This window comes from Leopardus geoffroyi, chromosome B3 (assembly GCF_018350155.1).
Source record: "Leopardus geoffroyi isolate Oge1 chromosome B3, O.geoffroyi_Oge1_pat1.0, whole genome shotgun sequence".
Taxonomy (NCBI): domain Eukaryota; kingdom Metazoa; phylum Chordata; class Mammalia; order Carnivora; family Felidae; genus Leopardus; species Leopardus geoffroyi.
In genome coordinates this window covers 54,593,705-54,612,771 of record NC_059337.1, presented here as the reverse complement: position 1 = coordinate 54,612,771, position 19,067 = coordinate 54,593,705, and the positions used below count along the sequence as shown (strand labels likewise).

Below are 19,067 nucleotides of genomic sequence, written 5' to 3'. Positions count from 1 at the left end.
ATTAGGTATGGGCAAGACAACAGGAAAAAATAATAACAATCTACAATTATGCACTCAGACTGCTCAGCAAATATCGTTGAATTCTCAGTCCATTTTAAAGAAACTCAAACTGGACACTGTTGACAGTATTTAATGGGTATTATAATTATTAGAATCATGCTCAGAGGAAAGCCCATAGCCTCACATAAAAACTGATAAATGAATGCACATTGTTATGTTTGAAGTAAATAAAATATTGAAGGTGTGCATATATCAATTTAACAAAATTTTCCTATTAATCAACCAGTTCATGGATCTCACAGGCCATCTACTTTTACTCTTCCTTATTTAACTGATCTATTGTTGGTTATTTTGGTTGTTTCAAACTTTTCACTAACGTAAATATGAATTTCTTGGTATATACTTCTTTATAATTCTGATTATTTTCTTAATATGATTATAGGAAATAAAATTATTATATTAAAAAATCCTTTAAAAATGCAAATTGAGAGACACCTGGGTGGCTTAGTCAGTTTGGCTCAGGTCATGATCTCAAGGTCCGTGGGTTCGAGCCCCGTGTAGGGCTCTGTGCTGACAGCTCAAAGCCTGGAGCCTGTTTCAGATTCTGTGTCTCCTTCTCTCTCTGCCCCTTCCCCACTCGCACTCTATGTCTCTCTCAAATATAAATAAACATTAAAAAAATAAAATACAAATTGAAAAACATTTTCAGAAAGCTTTTTCCAAATATATATTCTGACCAACAGTGCATGAGAGGAGATAAATGTTCTCTTTAATATTTACACTCAAAATATAGTCAGCTTTTATTCTTGTCTCTACTTCCCTTTAACCTATCACCAAAACCCAACTAACTTATTTTTCAACATCTTTAGATTCACCTCTTTCAAAACCATGTTTTATTCACGCCAGTGACTAAATCCCTCAGTTGTATTCAAATTCTTGTTATTCACTTCACCTTAGCTTGGCATTTCCATGTCACTCAATAAAGTATGTTAATGTGCTTCATAATACAATGAGGACCCACTGTTTTTTTATGCTCTCCAGCACCTTTGACCACTACCACCAAACAGCAAACCAACATATCTAGGGGAGGCATTTGCCAGTCACCCTATGGCAGACCATGGAAGATTATCTTAAAAGCTAAATTAGTAATTAGAAAATTGCTTGGCAAGCATGGCATCAAAGCAAAGGAAGGTAAAATGGTTTTGAAAGATACATTATCCAAATTATCATAAAATCTAATTCACAATGATCAAATCTGAATACTTCTGTAAAAACACAGCCAGTTTCCAAATCTTTAGGCTGCGTCTATTTTGTGCCACATGTTGTTTTCCTCACTTTTGTTCATATAGTCTTTCTCCACACAGTATGAAATGCAACCAATAACAATACAATAATACAATTTATTAAATTACTACCATATTGGGAGCTTATATCTCTGGCCATCTTATTAGTGTTTTGGGGCTTCCTCTCTCTTCAGCCATGAAAATTTCTTGGTTTTCTTTCAATATTGTATAATGAAAAACATAATGCCAAGATTTTACTGGCTTAATTCTCAGGAAACTATTTTATTTCCAAGTTTTGTTTTTTTTTTTTGTTTTTTTTTTTTTTATTGTCCATAGGCATTCTGAGAGTAAAGAGGTAGCAAATTGACAGAGGTACAAATTAAAGTTCAAGTAGCTAATCCATTGGGCTATTACTATTTCTGTAACATGTCAAGGGACATGGCATTTGCTAAATATCAACTATTACTTGTCTATAGAGGAACTACTATGTTTCTTTTCTTTTTTTTATCTTCCCAAGCACTAAGTACAATGATGCACACATAATTACTTAAAAGTTACATGTTGACTGAATATAAGGATTTTTTGGTGCATATAGTTTAAACTACAGTTTATAAAAATTCATGAATATGTTAGTTTTTTAACTGTGAAGTCCAGATAAGAGAAAAATTGGGCTTAAAAACTATGAGAGAGGTATAAAAATAGCATTTCAAAAATGATCTTCATCTGAGTATAAAAGGTTATATGGTGTTCTACCACAATAAGAGAGGTGAACATTAAAACTTTAGTCTTGTAAATAATCTAACAATACACTGGTTAAGGGCAGCTGGCTTGTAAATACCGAGTCATTCCAGATACTGAAATTCTATAACTGCTTACATTCCAGTCCTAAAAAGGGAGATAATGCTTTTCTGTTTGGAAGGCAAATTTTAACTATCTGTTGTCTATTTCATTAAAAACAAAAACAGAACATTTTGTTAGTTTAAAACTTTGAAGAAAAGTTAAGCCTACATGACAATAAGCATCTCAAATGCTCAAGAGGAAATTATGGTTTAAATATGTTTTGGAGGGGCATCTGGGTGGCTCGGTCAGTTAAGCATCTGACTCTTGATTTCATCTGAGGTCATGATCTCACGGTTTTGTGGGACTGAGCCCCACATCAGGTCAGCCTGGGCCCTGCTTGGGATTCTCTCTCTCTCCCTCTCTCTCTGCCCCTTCTGCCCTCTCAAGATAAATACATTTTTAAAAAGCTAAATAAATATGTTTTGGATTAGAAGCAGCAATTCTGAGATAGCATTATACATAAAGCATAGGTTATTGTATTTATTAAAAGTCATATATATGCATACATGGGTATATATACACTCCTGTTTTACCCCATTTCTGCCCTTCACCCGCCTTAGCATTCCTCCAGCACACAGATTAACATATTTATACACACAAGACACACATACACAAGATACACACACACACACACACACGACTATAAAGGGGGAAGAGCTCTAAAATAATATATGTAAGCCACCAGTCTCTATTGCTAATTCTACCTCAATAGTAAACAATCGTTTTGGAAGATTATTCAGCACCTAAAGATATAAGTAATAGAGTAATAAAATGTTAGAGAAGGGGAATAGAGAAATCATATATTCCAATCACATCATTTTTTTTTTTCAGGTGGAAACGTAAGGTCCAGAAAAGTTACATTACATAATCAAGAAATTCAAGTCTTTTATGTGAAAAGTAAATACATGAGAGCTGAAGAACCATTAGTAACTGTAGAAATCTCCAAACAAAACATGCTTATGACCTAGTAAATAAATTATCCGAGTCTTTTGTTTACGGGGTTCTGCACAGTGATTACTAAGTCCAGCTTGGAGAGAAGCAATACAGAAACTATAAAACTGCAACCAGGATACAGTAGCTCTCAAATGCCATGGGGCAAGCCCCTTTGCAGTGATGTCCTGTAGGGCAGTCGCCATCAAACTTTTTGGTCTCAGGGTGCTTTTATACTCTTAAGAATAATTGAAGACACCAAAGAACTTTTGTTTATAAGGATTTTGTATCTATCAGCATTTCTTACAACAGATATTAAAACTGAGAAATCTTGAACACTAGTTCATTAATAAACCCATTTCACATTAATATAAATAGCATCTTTTTAGAAAAGATAACTTTTATTTTTTAAGTTTTTACTTAAATTTCAATTGTTAACATACAGTGTAACATTAGTTTCAGGTGTATAAAATATGGTGATTCAACACTTCTATACATCACCCGATATGGGGCTCGAACTCATGAACCAAGTGATCATGACCTGAAACGAAGTTGGACGCTTAACTGACTGAGCCAGCCAGGTGCCCCTAAAACCACATTTTAAAAATCCATGCATTGGTCATTTGAAAAATATTGATTCAGTGAGTTATGCAGATATTCTAGATGTTGACACATTTCTTTATATGATATAAAAAAAATCACATTTGTTAACACCACTGACTCATTAGGCAGTCTTTAAGCTTCGGAAAACTGTCAAGATCATGGTGATTGATATATGCAAATTCTCCCAAATTTTTCTTTGATACTCAAATTGTATTATCTACAATTGTATTATAGGCCACAGCATAAGCATTCCATACATAAGGATTACTACACTATTATTTAACTTAATTCCTGTAGTAGAGACACTTATCTGTCCTTCAAAATGCATAGATCCACCTTCTATAGTACAATGCTGTTACTATGTAGCAGCTTCCTAGTCAGAGTGTTTTTGTTTTGTTTTGTTTTGGTTTGGTTTTGTTTTGTTTTAATTTGCCAACCCTCATTACATCTATATATAGCCATGGCTTATTCTCACCAATAGTATCTGATTGGAAGTGATGTGGGTGACTTCCGAGCCAAAACTTTTTAAAATTGAGGTATAAGTGATATTACATATTAGTTTCAAGTGTACAATGTAATGATTTGATATTTTTATATATTGCAAAATGATCACCACAATAAGTCTGGTTAATATCCATCACCACATATGTCACATTTTTTTTCTTGCAATGAGAACTTTCAAGAGCCATTCTTCTACCTAGTTTCAAATATGTAATACAGCATTATTAACCAAATTGCCATGTTGCACATTACATTCCCATGACATATTCATTTAAAAAAATTTGTTTGACGTTTATTAATTTTTAAGAGACAGAGAGAGAGAGAGACAGACAGAGTGTGAGTGGGGGAGGGGCAGAGAGAGAGTGAGATACAGAATCCGAAGCAGGCTCCAGGCTCTGAGCTGTCAGCACAGAGCCCAACGTGGGGCTCGAACTCACAAACTGAGATCATGACCTGCGCCAAAGTCGGATGCTTAACTGACTCAGCCACCCAGGCACCCCAACATATTCATTTTATAACTGGAAATTTATATAACTTTAGTCGAGACTTTTAAAATTGTGTGCCTACTCCTCCTATATTCTCCTGATGCAGATTAATTCTAATGACTGTGCAGCTGTATAGGCTGGTGACCCCAGAAGATGAAAGTGGCCTGGATCTCTGAGATCTTCCTCTCTATGTGGAAGAGAGGTACTCATTGACCACTAACTGATATAAAAATTCAAGAAGATAGCTTTAAAAGCAGGCGAGGGCCCTAGGAAAATATAAGAGCCTCAAAGTTCAAATAAACACATAGATTTGAACAAAGTTCTACCTTAAACATATTTCCTGATAGTCACAATCTAAGCAGAAGTTTACAGAAAAAAAATACTTTGTAAAAAAAAAGAACAAAATAAACCCCTTTTAAGAAAGTCTTGACTTTTTGAAAATACAACTGCCTTTTAGTTCCCCTGCCAAAAACATTGGTGCATAACAAGAGTATTAGAAGTTCCAACCCTTTGCTGTCATTGTATTTCTGGACCACTTTGGCCCCAGAATGTGGCTTTCTGATTCCCCAAACCATTGCTTGCTATTTCTAGAGAAATCCATATACAAAATGTGGAAACAAGTGAATTCCGCACCCTCCCCCAGTCTTTTTCTCTCTTTCTGCCCCTTCTACTATCATATCTCCCTGCTTTCTTCTTACCTATTAAAATTTGATCCCAGGAAAGGATCTAAAAACTCATTCATATTAGTCATGAAGGATTAAGGCTATGGCAACTCTTATAAGTTACAACCCTTATCTTATGATGACAATTTTAAGCCTTAATGTACTCATAAGCTTGTAAAATTAAATGGCTGAGAGGAAGCATGTGAGGTGGCTAAGAGTTCAGAGTCTAGGCAAGAATTTCCTGGAAATGAATTCATATTCCATTACTTATTAGTTTTGTGACCTTGCATAAGTTATTACTTAATTTCTTATGTTTTAGTTTTCTCACTTTATAGGTGATAATAAAAGTGACCAGCCACATAAGAATATTACTAATAAGGCTCTACAAAGTTAACACATGTTATCAAGTAAATACTTCAAATGGAAGATTTACACAAGTTTAAGATAAAGTATTAAATTTTAATTTTGAGCAGTATATGAAAGGAAACACTCATTAAGTCTCTAACCTACCCTACCAGACTTAGGTCTCATCCAGAAACAGAAAAATCAAGTCATGTTTTAGAGTCAAATATAACAAGTATTTTTTAAATATTTAGGGGCTGGTAAAATATATGATACATTTTATCAAGATTTCCTATTATTAAAATCAAGCGTGTTTGAAATAAATATTTATTTGTATTTCAAATGAAAATAATTATTAGAAATACAGTAAACAAGCTCTTTCAAGCATTGTAATTCACCACCTAGAATCTTCATTAAAATTTTTTTTAATGTTTATTTATTTTGGGGAGAGAGAGACAGAGACAAATCTGAAGCAGGCTCCAGGCTCTCCGAGCTGTCAGCTCAGAGCTCAACATGGTCAAAAGTACTGGTAAAAAAAGCTTCTGCACAGAGAAGCAATCAGCAAAACTAAAAGGCAACCAACGGAATGGGAGAAAATATTTGCAAATGACATATCAGATAAAGGGTTAGTATCCAAAATCTATAAAGAACTTATCAAACTCAACACCCAAAAACCAAATCATCCAGTGAAGAAATGGGCAAAAGACATGAATAGACACGTCTCCAAAGAAGACATCCAGATGGCCGACCGACACATGAAAAAATGCTCCACATCACTCATCATCAGGGAAATACAAATCAAAACCACAATGAGATTCCACCTCACACCTGTCAGAATGGCTAACATTAACAACTCAGGCAACAACAGATGTTGGCGAGGATGCAGAGAAAGATGATGATCTCTTTTGCACTGCTGGTGTGAATGCAAGCTGGTGCAGCCACTCTGGAAAACAGTATGGAGGTTCCTCAAAAAACTAAAAATGGAACTACCCTATGACCCAGCAATTGCACTACCAGGCATTTATCCACAGGATATAGGTGTGCTGTTTTGAAGGGACACATGCACCCCCATGTTTATAGCAGCACTATCAACAATAGCCAAAGTATGTAAAGAGCCCAAATGTCCATCGATGGATGAATGGATAAAGATGTGGTATATATATACGATGGAGTATTACTCGGCAATCAAGAAGAATGAAATCTTGCCATTTGCAACTACATGGATGGAACTGGAGGGTATTATGCTAAGTGAAATTAGTCAGAAAAAGACAAATATATGACTTCACTCATATGAGGGCTTTAAGAGACAAAACAGATGAACATAAGGGAAGGGAAGCAAAAATAATATAAAAACAGGGAGGGGGACATAAGAGACTCTTAAATATGGAGAACAAACAGAGGGTTAGTGGAGGGGTTGTGGGAGAGGGGGATGGGGTAAACGGGTAAGGGGCATTAAGGAATCTACTCCTGAAATCATTGTTGCACTATACGGTAACTAACTTGGATGTAAATTAAAAAAATTAACTAAATAAAAAAATTTACCAATATATTGGTAAAAAATATTAATACCTATTGATTATTTTAAACTATTGAATGTTGATTATTGCTAGATTTTGAAATGTAAAAGAATTTCATCTATTTTATTGAACTAAAGAACATAAAAAAATAATATATATTATAGAAAGAACGGATGCCCACAAATTTAAGTAAGCGGTTACATTTAGAGAGGGGAAGACAAATTTAGAAATAGTACAAAAAAAACCCATAAATAAAAGGCTTGTAAAGCAAACATGGAAAAAATATAAATATTTATTACATGTGGGAAATATTTTTTACTTTTCTGCATGCTTGAATAAAATGTAATAATAAAAACACATCTAAAAGGAGACTTCTACATAAGGTGGTGGGATAAACACAGCTACTTCAGTCTTTCTCCCAACCCTTAAGTTAAAGAACCATGAAGCATAAATAGGAAAGTCTGCATCCATCATCACCAGAACATAGTTAGATAAATTGGTTTTATATCTGAAGCCTATGAAATAGGACCAAAATTTTAAAAGTCTTTGATAATTAATATACTTTATCACACAATGCGAAAGTACACAGGAGGAGGTCTTGACAGATCTACATTCCCAGTGTCAAAAACTTACTTAGAAAAGCACAAGCTGCATTGAAATGAGATGTTTTGGTGGGAAACTAATGAGAAGACTTACGTAGTCACTTCTACCTCTACAGTTCAGGAATACCTGGTGGCCCGGTAAGCTCCTGAAAGGGCTAAGACATAATGTAAAAAACAGTGGTCTTTCCCAGGGACTTGATTTTTTGCTTCCAGCCTAACTTCCAGGGCCCTGTCAGTTTTTGCTGCCTAACAGAAAACTGTTCTTGGCTTATACCACATTTACCAAATGAACAACTTCTAGTAGACTTTTTCTTTCTTTCTTTTTTTTTTCCATTGATCCTTATATGTAATTGGTTTTTATACTGCAGCAGTTAGTCTTTTATAGCATACCATGTGAAAGCCTTTCTCTAGATATTTTATTTCTTCAGTGTTAAGGGGATACTCTCCAATGGTAGACTGAAGATTTTTGGTTAAATATCTGAAACAGGGGGCGCCTGGTGGCTCAGTCGGTTAAGCGTCCGACTTCAGCTCAGGTCACGATCTCACGGTCCGTGAGTTCGAGTCCCACGTGGGGCTCTGGGCTGATGGCTCAGAGCCTGGAGCCTGCTTCGAATTCTGTGTCTCCCTCTCTCTCTGCCCCTCCCCCGTTCATGCTCTGTCTCTCTCTGTCTCAAAAATAAATAAATGTTAAAAAAAAATTAAAAAAAATAAATATCTGAAACAGAAGCACTTTCCCTCCCTCTTCAGTCTGGCCATATACGTTTCTGTCTCACTTGAAATATTTGGCTAGGACCTTTACTAGGTCTGTGATGGAGCTTTGGGAAATCCAAGAATTATAATTAAATTTATCATTAGGAGGGGCGCCTGGGTGGCGCAGTCGGTTGGGCGTCCGACTTCAGCCAGGTCACGATCTCGCGGTCCGTGAGTTCGAGCCCCGCGTCAGGCTCTGGGCTGATGGCTAAGAGCCTGGAGCCTGTTTCCGATTCTGTGTCTCCCTCTCTCTCTGCCCCTCCCCCGTTCATGCTCTGTCTCTCTCTGTCCCAAAAATAAATAAACGTTGAAAAAAAAATTAAAAAAAAAAAAAAAAAATTTATCATTAGGAAAAATCTATGAAAACTTTCATATCAAGACACATTCCACTGACATTTTTCAATTTTAAAGACAAATGTAAAAATTTTGGAAACATCTAAACAGAAATGTAAAACAAAATTTCATAAATTAATTGTAAAGAAAAAAAATAGTTGACTTTAGACTTTTCTACTAGACTAAATAATAGAAGACAATAAAGCAACATATAAAGTTTTAAGGGAAAATGTGACTTGAAAATTTGATATTTAAGTTGTAAAATAGTATTTAAATAAAATAATTTATATCAGTCTGACTTTCCCAAAGATAAAAATTACAAATTCTTAAACATATTTTTTAAAAACACAGCCATTTGTAGGTACCAGAAAATGACCAACAACAGCAGGTAGAAATTGGAGGGGAGTTGAACCCTATAAGAGGGAGCTGCTAAGTGGATGAAATTTGTGTTCATGCAGTTGCTTAAACAACTTTTTGTCTGATGGTACTACTTAGTCATCATGACATGTGAGTGGATGGAATTCACATATAAAGTAGAAATATTATTGGTTTAAGGAGTCAGAGGATAGTGTTTGGGACAGCCAGAAGATTGAAAAATGAAGGAGTTTTAGAAATCCTACAAAGAAAGGGGCTGCAGAAGAGGAAACCCAAAATCTGAATATTGTAAGTTTTCTCCAAACCTTTAGCTGGTGTCTGAATTACTCACACATACGGTGGGAAGAGGGAGCTCTAGATGGATGGGTGGAAAGGAATAGGTGGATGATTTAAAGTTCTAGGTGGGGATTTTACTGGCCGACCATCACAGAACACATAACATTTGGACTTTGAATACAGCCACAGTAACTTACTTGAACAAAAATTAACATTGGTTGGTGGAAATTAACAGAATTCAGAAAATCCTCAAAGCACATTTAAAATTCCAAGATTACATAAAAAGTTACTAGACATGAAGTGAAACAAGAAATTATGACTCATAGTCAAGAAAAAGATAGTGAGAGAAATCAATTTCAAAGTTATCCAAAAGTTTGAATTACCAGATAAGAACTTAAAGCAACTATTTTTAATATGTTTGAGGATGTAAAAGAAAATATCGTCATAATAAAGGAAGAGAATCTCAGAATAGAAATGGAAACTATTTTAAAAAGGGCAAAATGGAAATTCTTAAGTGAGAAGTACGATATAGGAAATGAAATATTCATTTATTGGGATAAGAGATCATATACCACAGGAAAAAGCATGTGAATGTAAAATGAAAAATTTAGAAATTATGAAATCTATAAAACAAGATTGAAAAAAACCCACAACAAAGTCCCAATAAACTGTGGATAACATTAAGTAATATAGTACATGCTAAATTGGGAATCCCAGAGGAAAGAAATAGAACAAATTTGAAAACATAATGGCAAAAATTTCCCAAATTTGGTGAAAAACATCAAACCATGAGTTTAAGAAACTTAATGAGCCCAAGCAGGATGAACACAAAGGGAAATAATACAAATGAGGACACAATGGAACAATATCTTACTAACAGACAAAAAACAAAAAATGAACTCAGAATTCTATACCCTGCAAAAATATCCTTTAAAAATAAAGGCAAAATGAACATTATTTTAAGATAAATAAACAAGGAAATTCATTGTTAGCAGAATTGAACTATGAGAGATAACACCATGAGTAAACCTCAAATTTAAGGCAAGGAATGAAGTTCCAGGAATGATAAATATATGAATAAAAATAGAAGACTATTTTTAAGTCTTCTTTTAATTCTTTTTTTTTAATGTTTATTTATTTTGAGAGAGAGAGAGACAGTGAGTAGGGTAAGTACAGAGAAAGAGACACAGAATCCAAAAGTAGGCTCTGTGCTGTCAGTTTCTGTTTGTTGGTTGGTTGGTTTGTTTTAATTTTTTAAATGTTTATTTAATTTTGAGAGAGAGAGAGAGAGACAGAGTGTGAGTGGGGGAGGGGCAGAGAGAGAGAGGGAGACATAGAATCCAAAGCAGACTCTTAGCTCTGAGCTGTCAGCATGAAGTCCAACGAAGGGCTCAAACAAGATCATGACCTGAGCTGAAGTCTAACACTGAACTGACTGAGCCACCCAGGGACCCCAGTCTTCTTTTAATTCTTTAAAAAAATATATAATTTCTTCCACTTCTAACTATTATAGAATAACAAGCACTGGATTTACTCTTCTTTCTTAAACAACTAAAAATTTGGACAAAGTCTATGAAACAATGGTTTTCGTGTGTTAGACAATAGATAGCACAGGCCAGTAATCCTCAAGAAAAGAGAAACAAACAAGGGAGCCCTTCAACTGTCTCCTCCCGACACTGTAAGGAGTTAGAATCCAAACAGAATCCGCTAGTCTCACTGAGTTGAGAAAATAAAATTTAGCATTCTGGAAGGCCAAGGCAAGCTAAAGTTCATAGGTCAGCATAATTTGGAGGAGACAGATTCACACAGAGAGCATTCTGAAGATCTTCAGAGGATTACCCTTGAATCTTTGCCTGAGGTTGGCAGAACATTCTTGGGAAAGAGCAGGCAGAACATTCTTGGGGCTCACACACAGCTCATGTTCTAGACAGTCAGATGGTAAACCTCCTACACACAGACCAAGGGTAGAATACTTAGAAGGGTATTGCTTCAGCAGGGGAAGCAAGTTAGTCCTAGACAAAAGACTTCTCTGGTTCCACCTAATGAAGCTTAAAAGCAAAGCTCAAATGGATCAAAATATTTCTAAGTAACTGGATTACATCCAAGAAAAAAAAAAACCTCAAAAATATTTAAAATAAAATTTCACACAAAACAACTAAGTTTATTTAAGAATGAACTGGTAAATTGAATAGCCCTACATCTATTGGAGACTGAATTTGTTGTCAAAAACTTTCCCACACATGGGGCGCCTGGGTGGCGCAGTCAGTTAAGCGTCCGACTTCAGCCAGGTCACGATCTCGCGGTCCGTGAGTTCGAGCCCCGCGTCGGGCTCTGGCCTGATGGCTCAGAGCCTGGAGCCTGTTTCTGATTCTGTGTCTCCCTCTCTCTCTGCCCCTCCCCCGTTCATGCTCTGTCTCTCTCTGTCCCAAAAAAATAAATAAACGTTGAAAAAAAAAAAACTTTCCCACACAAAAAAATTCTAGGCTTGGGTGGCTTCACTGGAGAATTCTACCAAATACTGAAAGAAGAATAAATATCAGTTTTATACTAACTCTTTTAGAAAAGAGAAGAGGAGGGAACATTATACTTATTACTAAAATGAGACAGGATAGTATAGGAAAATAAAACAAAATTTTAGCAAATTAAATCCAGTAGTACATGAATAAGTTAATACACAATGGCCAAATGGGTTTTACCCCAGGGATTAGGGGTTGGGTTAACATTTGAAAATCAATCCATGTAATTCACTATATTAAAAGACTAAAATAGAAAAAAAAATAGGCTCATCTCAGTAGATGCTAAAAAGCATTCATCAAGATCTTACATCTATGAAACTACCTCCACCTGATAAAGCCTTCTATAAAAACTGGCAGCCAAAATTTATTTAAAGGCAAATAACCTAACATTCCTCCTCTAAAATCAGGAGTGAGGCAAGGATGTCCACTCTCACCACTTTTAGTTAACATTTTCTTAGAGGTCCCAGACCTGGGCAAGTAAAATAAATAAAGGCATATAGGTTGGAAATGAAGAAGTAAAATGCTCTTTATTCTCAGATAACATGATTTTCCATAAAGAAAATCCTAAGAAGTCTATAAAAAGGTTACTAGAAGTAACGAGATTGTAAGATAGAAGATCAATAGAAGAATACAGTAACAGGCAAATGGGAGAACTTAAGCACATACCACTTTTACAATGAAAAACTAAAACATAAAGCAATATTCAAACTACTGTAACACTAATCTACAAAGCGAATGTTAATTTGAAACCCTCACCAAAGAATAAATCATAAGGAAGTTATTATAAATAAATAACTTAATATACTGGATTTTGGCTATTTATCCTACAGTTGGCAGTAAGTTTACTTACCAGTCGTTATGCGTTCTTGACTCCTTTCAATTCTGTCCTTTAAAGATTTTGAAGGTGCTTTCTTAGTACCATGTATGGTTGTTGTGGAGAGTTCTTTGAGTTTCCAGTGGGTCCAAAAGCCTTTTGGAGGTTTTAAACCTGTTATTATAAAATGTACATTTAGTCAAGGAAATTAGCATTTGAAAATATCTTTCAATTTGTCAAAGCATTTTCATGTATTACACATTTCATCCTCATAACAATCCTGTGAAAACTGTCAGTCTCAAGTTTCATATAAGGGAAACTTTAAGAGAAATATTAATGTCTTATTACATAAAATAGTGAATTAGAAAAGAGGTAAAACTCAGTATCATCTTCTGATTAATAGACATACATAAGCTAAATTCAATGATGGACATAAGAGGAAGTTAATTATTGCAAAAAGTTGGAAAGGACCTAAATATACAACAAGAATACATCCATACAATGGATTATGAGGTATCTGCTAAAAGTTATCTTTAAATATTTGTTAACATACAAAGGCATTTATAATTAATATGTTTTTTGTGAAGAACAATTTTACCTCTTAGGATGTGTGTCTGTAGCTTAAAAGTTAACATTAGTGCTTCTGAGTATAGGTGACTATTATTATTATGCCTTATCTGTATCTCCTGAATATTTTAAAATAATATTTATGAATAAATTGTAATATCTAAAAAGTAAGAAAAATAAGTTTTAAAAGTTCTACTTTTGTTCCAAAAGCTGTGTATGGTTGAATAATTCATTTAGTCACACTGAACACTAAAATGCCCAGCAATAAAAATGAGAACAATATAAATTCCTTGGTGTACTTCATATGGTTGTTTGAAGAGTTAATACTCAGTTCCAATCAGCTAATACTATTATCAATATTATTATACATTGATATACTTCTAAATATAGCCAATATTTTTTCAGTAGTGATGTGCAATGAGTATTACTTGCTATATTTGGCTGTCAAATTTAAATTTTCTAGGTGTTTTAGATTCAATTATCACTTATTTCACATTAGTTGCCCCTAGACAAAATATGCAGAAGACTTCAGTTTAATTCACTTAGATGCTTCCTGATAGATTGTCTATGTTTTAAAATATAGTGTATTAATTGGAGGTGCAGTAAGGCTAACAGATCAGGAAATGATTGGCATTGAAAAGATAGTTTATTACTCATAGTTCCCAAGAGGAGGGGGCATGCCATGTCATGGGGGCCACACATGGAAACACTGGGGCCAGTCCAGACACAGAGTAATAAGGGTTCCAGGAATGATAAATATATGAATAAAAATAGAAGACTATTTTTAAGTCTTCTTTTAATTCTTTTTTTTTTAATGTTTATTTATTTGAGAGAGAGAGAGAGTGCATGAGCAGGGGAGAGGGGCAGATGGGGAGGGGGGGAGAGAGAGAGAGAGAGAGAGAGAGAGAGAGAGAGACTCTTAAGCAGGCTCCATGCTTAGTGTGGAACACAACACGGGGCTCTATCCCATGATACTATGATATGAACTGAAATCAATAGCTAGATGCTCAACCGACTAAGCCACACAAGTGCCTCTCCCCCCATGTTTTCTTATAGAAGTTTTATAGTTTAGTTCTTATTTTAAATCTTTAACCCACTTTGAGTTAATTTTTGTGAGTGGTATAAAATAGAAGTCCAATTTCATTCTTTTACATGTGGTTATCCAGTTTATCATCATTTACGGAAGAGAGTAAATATTGAGTATTAGTTGACTGTATTTGTGAGGGTTTATTTCTGGGCTCTTAATTCTATTCTATGGGCGTATGTGTCTATTTTTATGCCAGTATCATTTTGATTACTGGAGCTTTGTAGTATAATTTGAAATCAGGAAGTATGATGCCTCTAGCTTTGTTCTTTCTCAAGGTAGCTTTGGCTATCCAGGTTCTGGATACAAATTTTAAGATTCTTTTTTCTATTTCTGCAAAGAATGCCATTGGAATCTTGATAAGAACTTGATAACACTGAATCTATAGACGTTTTTGGGTAGCATGCACGTTTTAACAAAATTAATTCTTTCAATCCATGTATAAAGGATATCTTTCCATTTGTGTCTTTTCTTTCATCAAAATCTTGTAGTATTCAGTATACAGATATTTGATCTTCTTGATTAAATTCATTTGTAAGTATTTTATTGTTATTAATGCTATTGCAAATGAGATTGTTTTATTACTTTGTCAGATATTTTGTTGTTAGTAGAGAGGAATGCAACTGATTTTGTATAGTGTTTTGTACCCTGCAACTTTGCTGAATTCACTGATTAGGTTCTAACAGTTTTTTGGTTTTTGTTTTTTGTCTTTTTTTTGTGAGTGTGTGTTTTGTTTTTTTGTTTTTGTTTGTTTTTGTGGAGTCTTGACGGTTTTCTATATACAGGTGTAACTCAGAACTACTGAAGGCTCATGTCCAGACCACTGCAACAAAGCGAATATCACAATAAAGTCAAATGAATGTTTTGGTTTCCCAGTGCATATAAACATTATGTTTATACTACATTGTAGTCTATTAAGTGTGCTAATAGCATTATGTCTAAAATAATGTACATACTTTGATTAAAAAATGCTGTCATCTGAACTTTCAGCAAGTTGTAATCACTAATCAGAGGTCACCATGCCAAATATAGTAATAATGAGAAAGTTTGAAATATTGTGAGAATTACCAAATTCTCAGAGACATGAAGTGAGCAAATGCTAATGGGAAAATGGCACTGATAGACTTTCTTGATGCAGGGTTGCCACAGAACTTCAATTGGTAAAAAATACAGTATCTGTGAAGCACAGTAAAATGAAGTACATAGGAGTATGTCATCTACAAAGAATAGAATTTACTTCTATCTTTTCCTTTTGGATGCCTTTTACATGGCTTTTCCTTTTTGCCTGATTGCTTTCGCTAGGACTTCCAATACTATGTCAAATAGGAGTGGTAAGAATGGGTACCTTTCTCTTGTTCCTGATCTTAGAGGAAAAGCTTTTCAGTCTTTCACCATTAAATATGTTAGCTCTAGGTTTGTCATACATGGATTTTACTGTGTTGATGTATGTTCCTTCTACACCCAATGTGTTCAGTGTTCTTATTATGAAAAGATATAATTTGTCAAATGCTTTTTCTGTATCTATTAAGATGATCATATGGTTTTACTCCTTCATTTTATTAACGTGGTGCATAACATTTGATTTGCATATGTTGAATCATCCTGCATCCCAGAGATAAATCCTGCTTGATCATGGTATAATGATCCTTTTAATGTGCTGTTGAATTGGATTTCTAATATTTTATTGAGAATTTTTGCATCTATATTCATTAGGGATACTGGTCTGTAGTTTTCTTGTAATGCCCTTATCCACCTTTAGTATCAGGGTAATGATGGCCTCATACAATGAGTTTGGGAGTGTTCCCTCCTCTTCAGTTTTTTGGAAGAGTTTAAGAAGGATTAGCATTCATTTTTATTTAAATGTTTGGTACAATCACCAATGGAACCATATGGTCCTGGACTATATTTTCTTGGGAAGTTTTTAAATACATTACTGGTCTGTTCAGATTTTTCTTTTTCTTATGATTCAGTCTTGATAAATTTTATGTTTCTACAAATTTATCTATTTTTTCTAGGTTGTCCAAAATTTTTGCTATATAATTGTTCATAGTGGTCTCTTAGGATGCTTTATATTTCTATGGTATCAGTTGTGATATTTCCTCTTTCATGTTTATTTATTTGAATCTTTTTTTTCTTAGTGTAGCTAAAGGTTTGTCAATTTTATGTTTTCCAAAAAACCAGCTCTTAGTTTCATTGATTTTTTTCCATTGTCTTTCTGGTCTCTATTTCATTTACTTATGCTCTAATCTTTCTTTTTTCCTTCCTTCTGCTAACTTGGGGGTTAGGTTGTCCTTCTTTTTTCCAGTTCCTTGAGGTGTAAAGTTAGGTTGTCTATTTGAAATCTTTTTTCTTAATGCAGGTAGTTATTACTATAAACTTCCTTCTTAAGACTGCTTTGCCAGCATCCTATAGATTTGGATATGTTGTATTTCCATTTTCATTTTTTTCAAGATATTTTTAATTTTCTTTTGATTTATTCTTTGACCCACTGGTTGTTCAGGAGTATGTTGTTTAATTTGTGCATATCTGTGATTTCCAACTTTCCTCCTGTTATTTATTTCTAGTTTTATACTACATGTGGTTAAGAAAGATATTTGGTATGATTTTAATCTTATTAAATTTATTAGTACTAGTTTTGAGCCCTAACATATGATCTAACGTGGAAAATGTTCCATGTGTATTCTGCTGGTGATGCTTCATGGTGACTCTGCTGGTGATAAATGTCTGTTAGGTCCATTTGGTCTAAAATATGGTTCAAGTTCAAAGTGCCCTTCATTTTCTGTCTGAGTGATTTATCCATTGTTGAAAGTGGCATATTGAAGTCCCCTACTATTTTGAATCATTGTCTCCTCACTTCAGATGTGTTAATATCTGCCTAATATATTTAGATGTTCTGATGTTATACCTTGAATTGCCCCTTTATTACATAATGACCTTCTTTGTCTCTTGTTATCATTTTGACTTACAGTATATTTTGTGTGATACAATTATAGCTATCCCTGCTCTCATTTATTTCCACTTGCATGAAATATCTTTTCCATTCCTTCACTTTGAGTCAATGTGTGTCCTTAAAGCTGAAGTGAGTCTCTTGTAGGCAGCATAATGTTGGTTGTTGTTTTGTATCCACCCATCTACTCTATGTGTGTTGATTGGCGAATCCAATCCATTTATAGCTATAGTAATTATAGATAGGTAAGGACTTACTGATGACATCTTATTAATTGTTTTATGGTAGTTTTGTGGCTCCTTTGTTCCTTTCTTCCTCTCTTGCTGCCTTCTTTTGTGAATTGATGATTTTCCATAATGTCTTACTTTGATTGCCTTCTCTTTATCTTTTGTGAATTTGCTGTGGGTGTTGTTTTGTTTTTACTGTGAGGCTTACATAAAACATATAACAGTCTATTTTATGCTAATAATTTCACTTCAATCACATTCAAAAACTACTCTTTTACTACCCCTCTTTTATGTTTTCTGGTGTGACTGTTTACATCCTTTTATACTGTGTATCCATGAAGAAATTATTGTAGCTATAACTATTTTTAATATTTTTGTCTTTTTTTAAATGTTTATTTATTTATTTTGACAGAGAGAGATAGAGAGCAAGTGGGAGAGGGGCAGAGAGAGTGAGAGGGAGACAGAGAATCCCAAGCAGGCTCCACACTGTCAGCACAGAGCCTAATGTGGAACTTGAACTCAAAAACTGTGAGATCATGACCTGAGCCAAAATCAAGAGTTGGACACTTAGCCAACTGTGCCACCCAGGCACCCCAATATTTTCGTCTTTTAACTTTTATACTAGAATTAAGTGGTTAACACATCACCATATTACAGTATTAGAATATTCTGAATCTAACTGTATGATTACCTTTGCCTGTGGGTTGTATATTTTTACATGATTTTTTTTTGTTATCAATTAGTGTCCTTTCATTTCAGCTTGAAGAACCCCCTTCAGTGTTTCTTGTAAGGCAGTTCTGATGAACTCCATTAGCTTTTGTTTGTTAGAGAAAATCTTTATCTCACCCTCACTTTTGATGGACACCTTTGCTGGGTAGTTTTTTGTTTGTTTGTCTGTTTGTTTTCTTTTAGCACTATCTTAAACTGAGTAGACATTGCTTGCTTTTAAGATGGAAGAGGGACTCAAGGCAAAGAATGTACACAGCTTCTAAAAGCTGCAAAAAAATAAATTATTCAACAAAACCTGTAGAAGAAACACAGCTCTGCCAACATCTTGATTTTAGCCTCGTGAGACTCACTTTGGATTTCTGACTTCCAGAACTGTAAGATAATACAGTGTGTTGTTTTAAATTGCTAAGTGGTAATTTTGTTACAGCAGCAATAGGAAACTAATACAGTTCCTGGTGCTCTGTTTTCTTATTGTGTATAAGGAACTCTGGTAATAAAAATTTTGTTTGTGAAAATGAAAGCCAACCAAAATGAAAGCCAACTTATAATGTAAGTAATGGAATTGATTATATAAGGTAAAGATAGGTAAATAAAGTTATTACCTAATAGAGGTAATTACTTTATTACAAAAAAGTGATTACTTCAGGAATTTTTGATACATTAAGGAGGAGAATACTGAATTTG

General features: G+C 34.3%; 1 protein-coding gene across 8 annotated transcripts in view; it reads right to left on the bottom strand.

Annotated features, from left to right (window-relative positions):
- Positions 1-19,067, bottom strand: part of FAM227B (family with sequence similarity 227 member B) — a 195,756-nt gene that overhangs the window by 129,628 nt on the left and 47,061 nt on the right. For all 8 annotated transcript variants that reach the window (XR_006704715.1, XR_006704716.1, XM_045449786.1 and 5 more), the window contains one exon: positions 12,866-13,003. Coding sequence is in view for 6 of the 8 variants with exons in the window: in XM_045449786.1 (XP_045305742.1) it covers positions 12,866-13,003 (138 nt within the window). In the remaining 2 variants the exon portion in view is untranslated. The remainder of the gene's footprint in view (positions 1-12,865; positions 13,004-19,067) is intronic.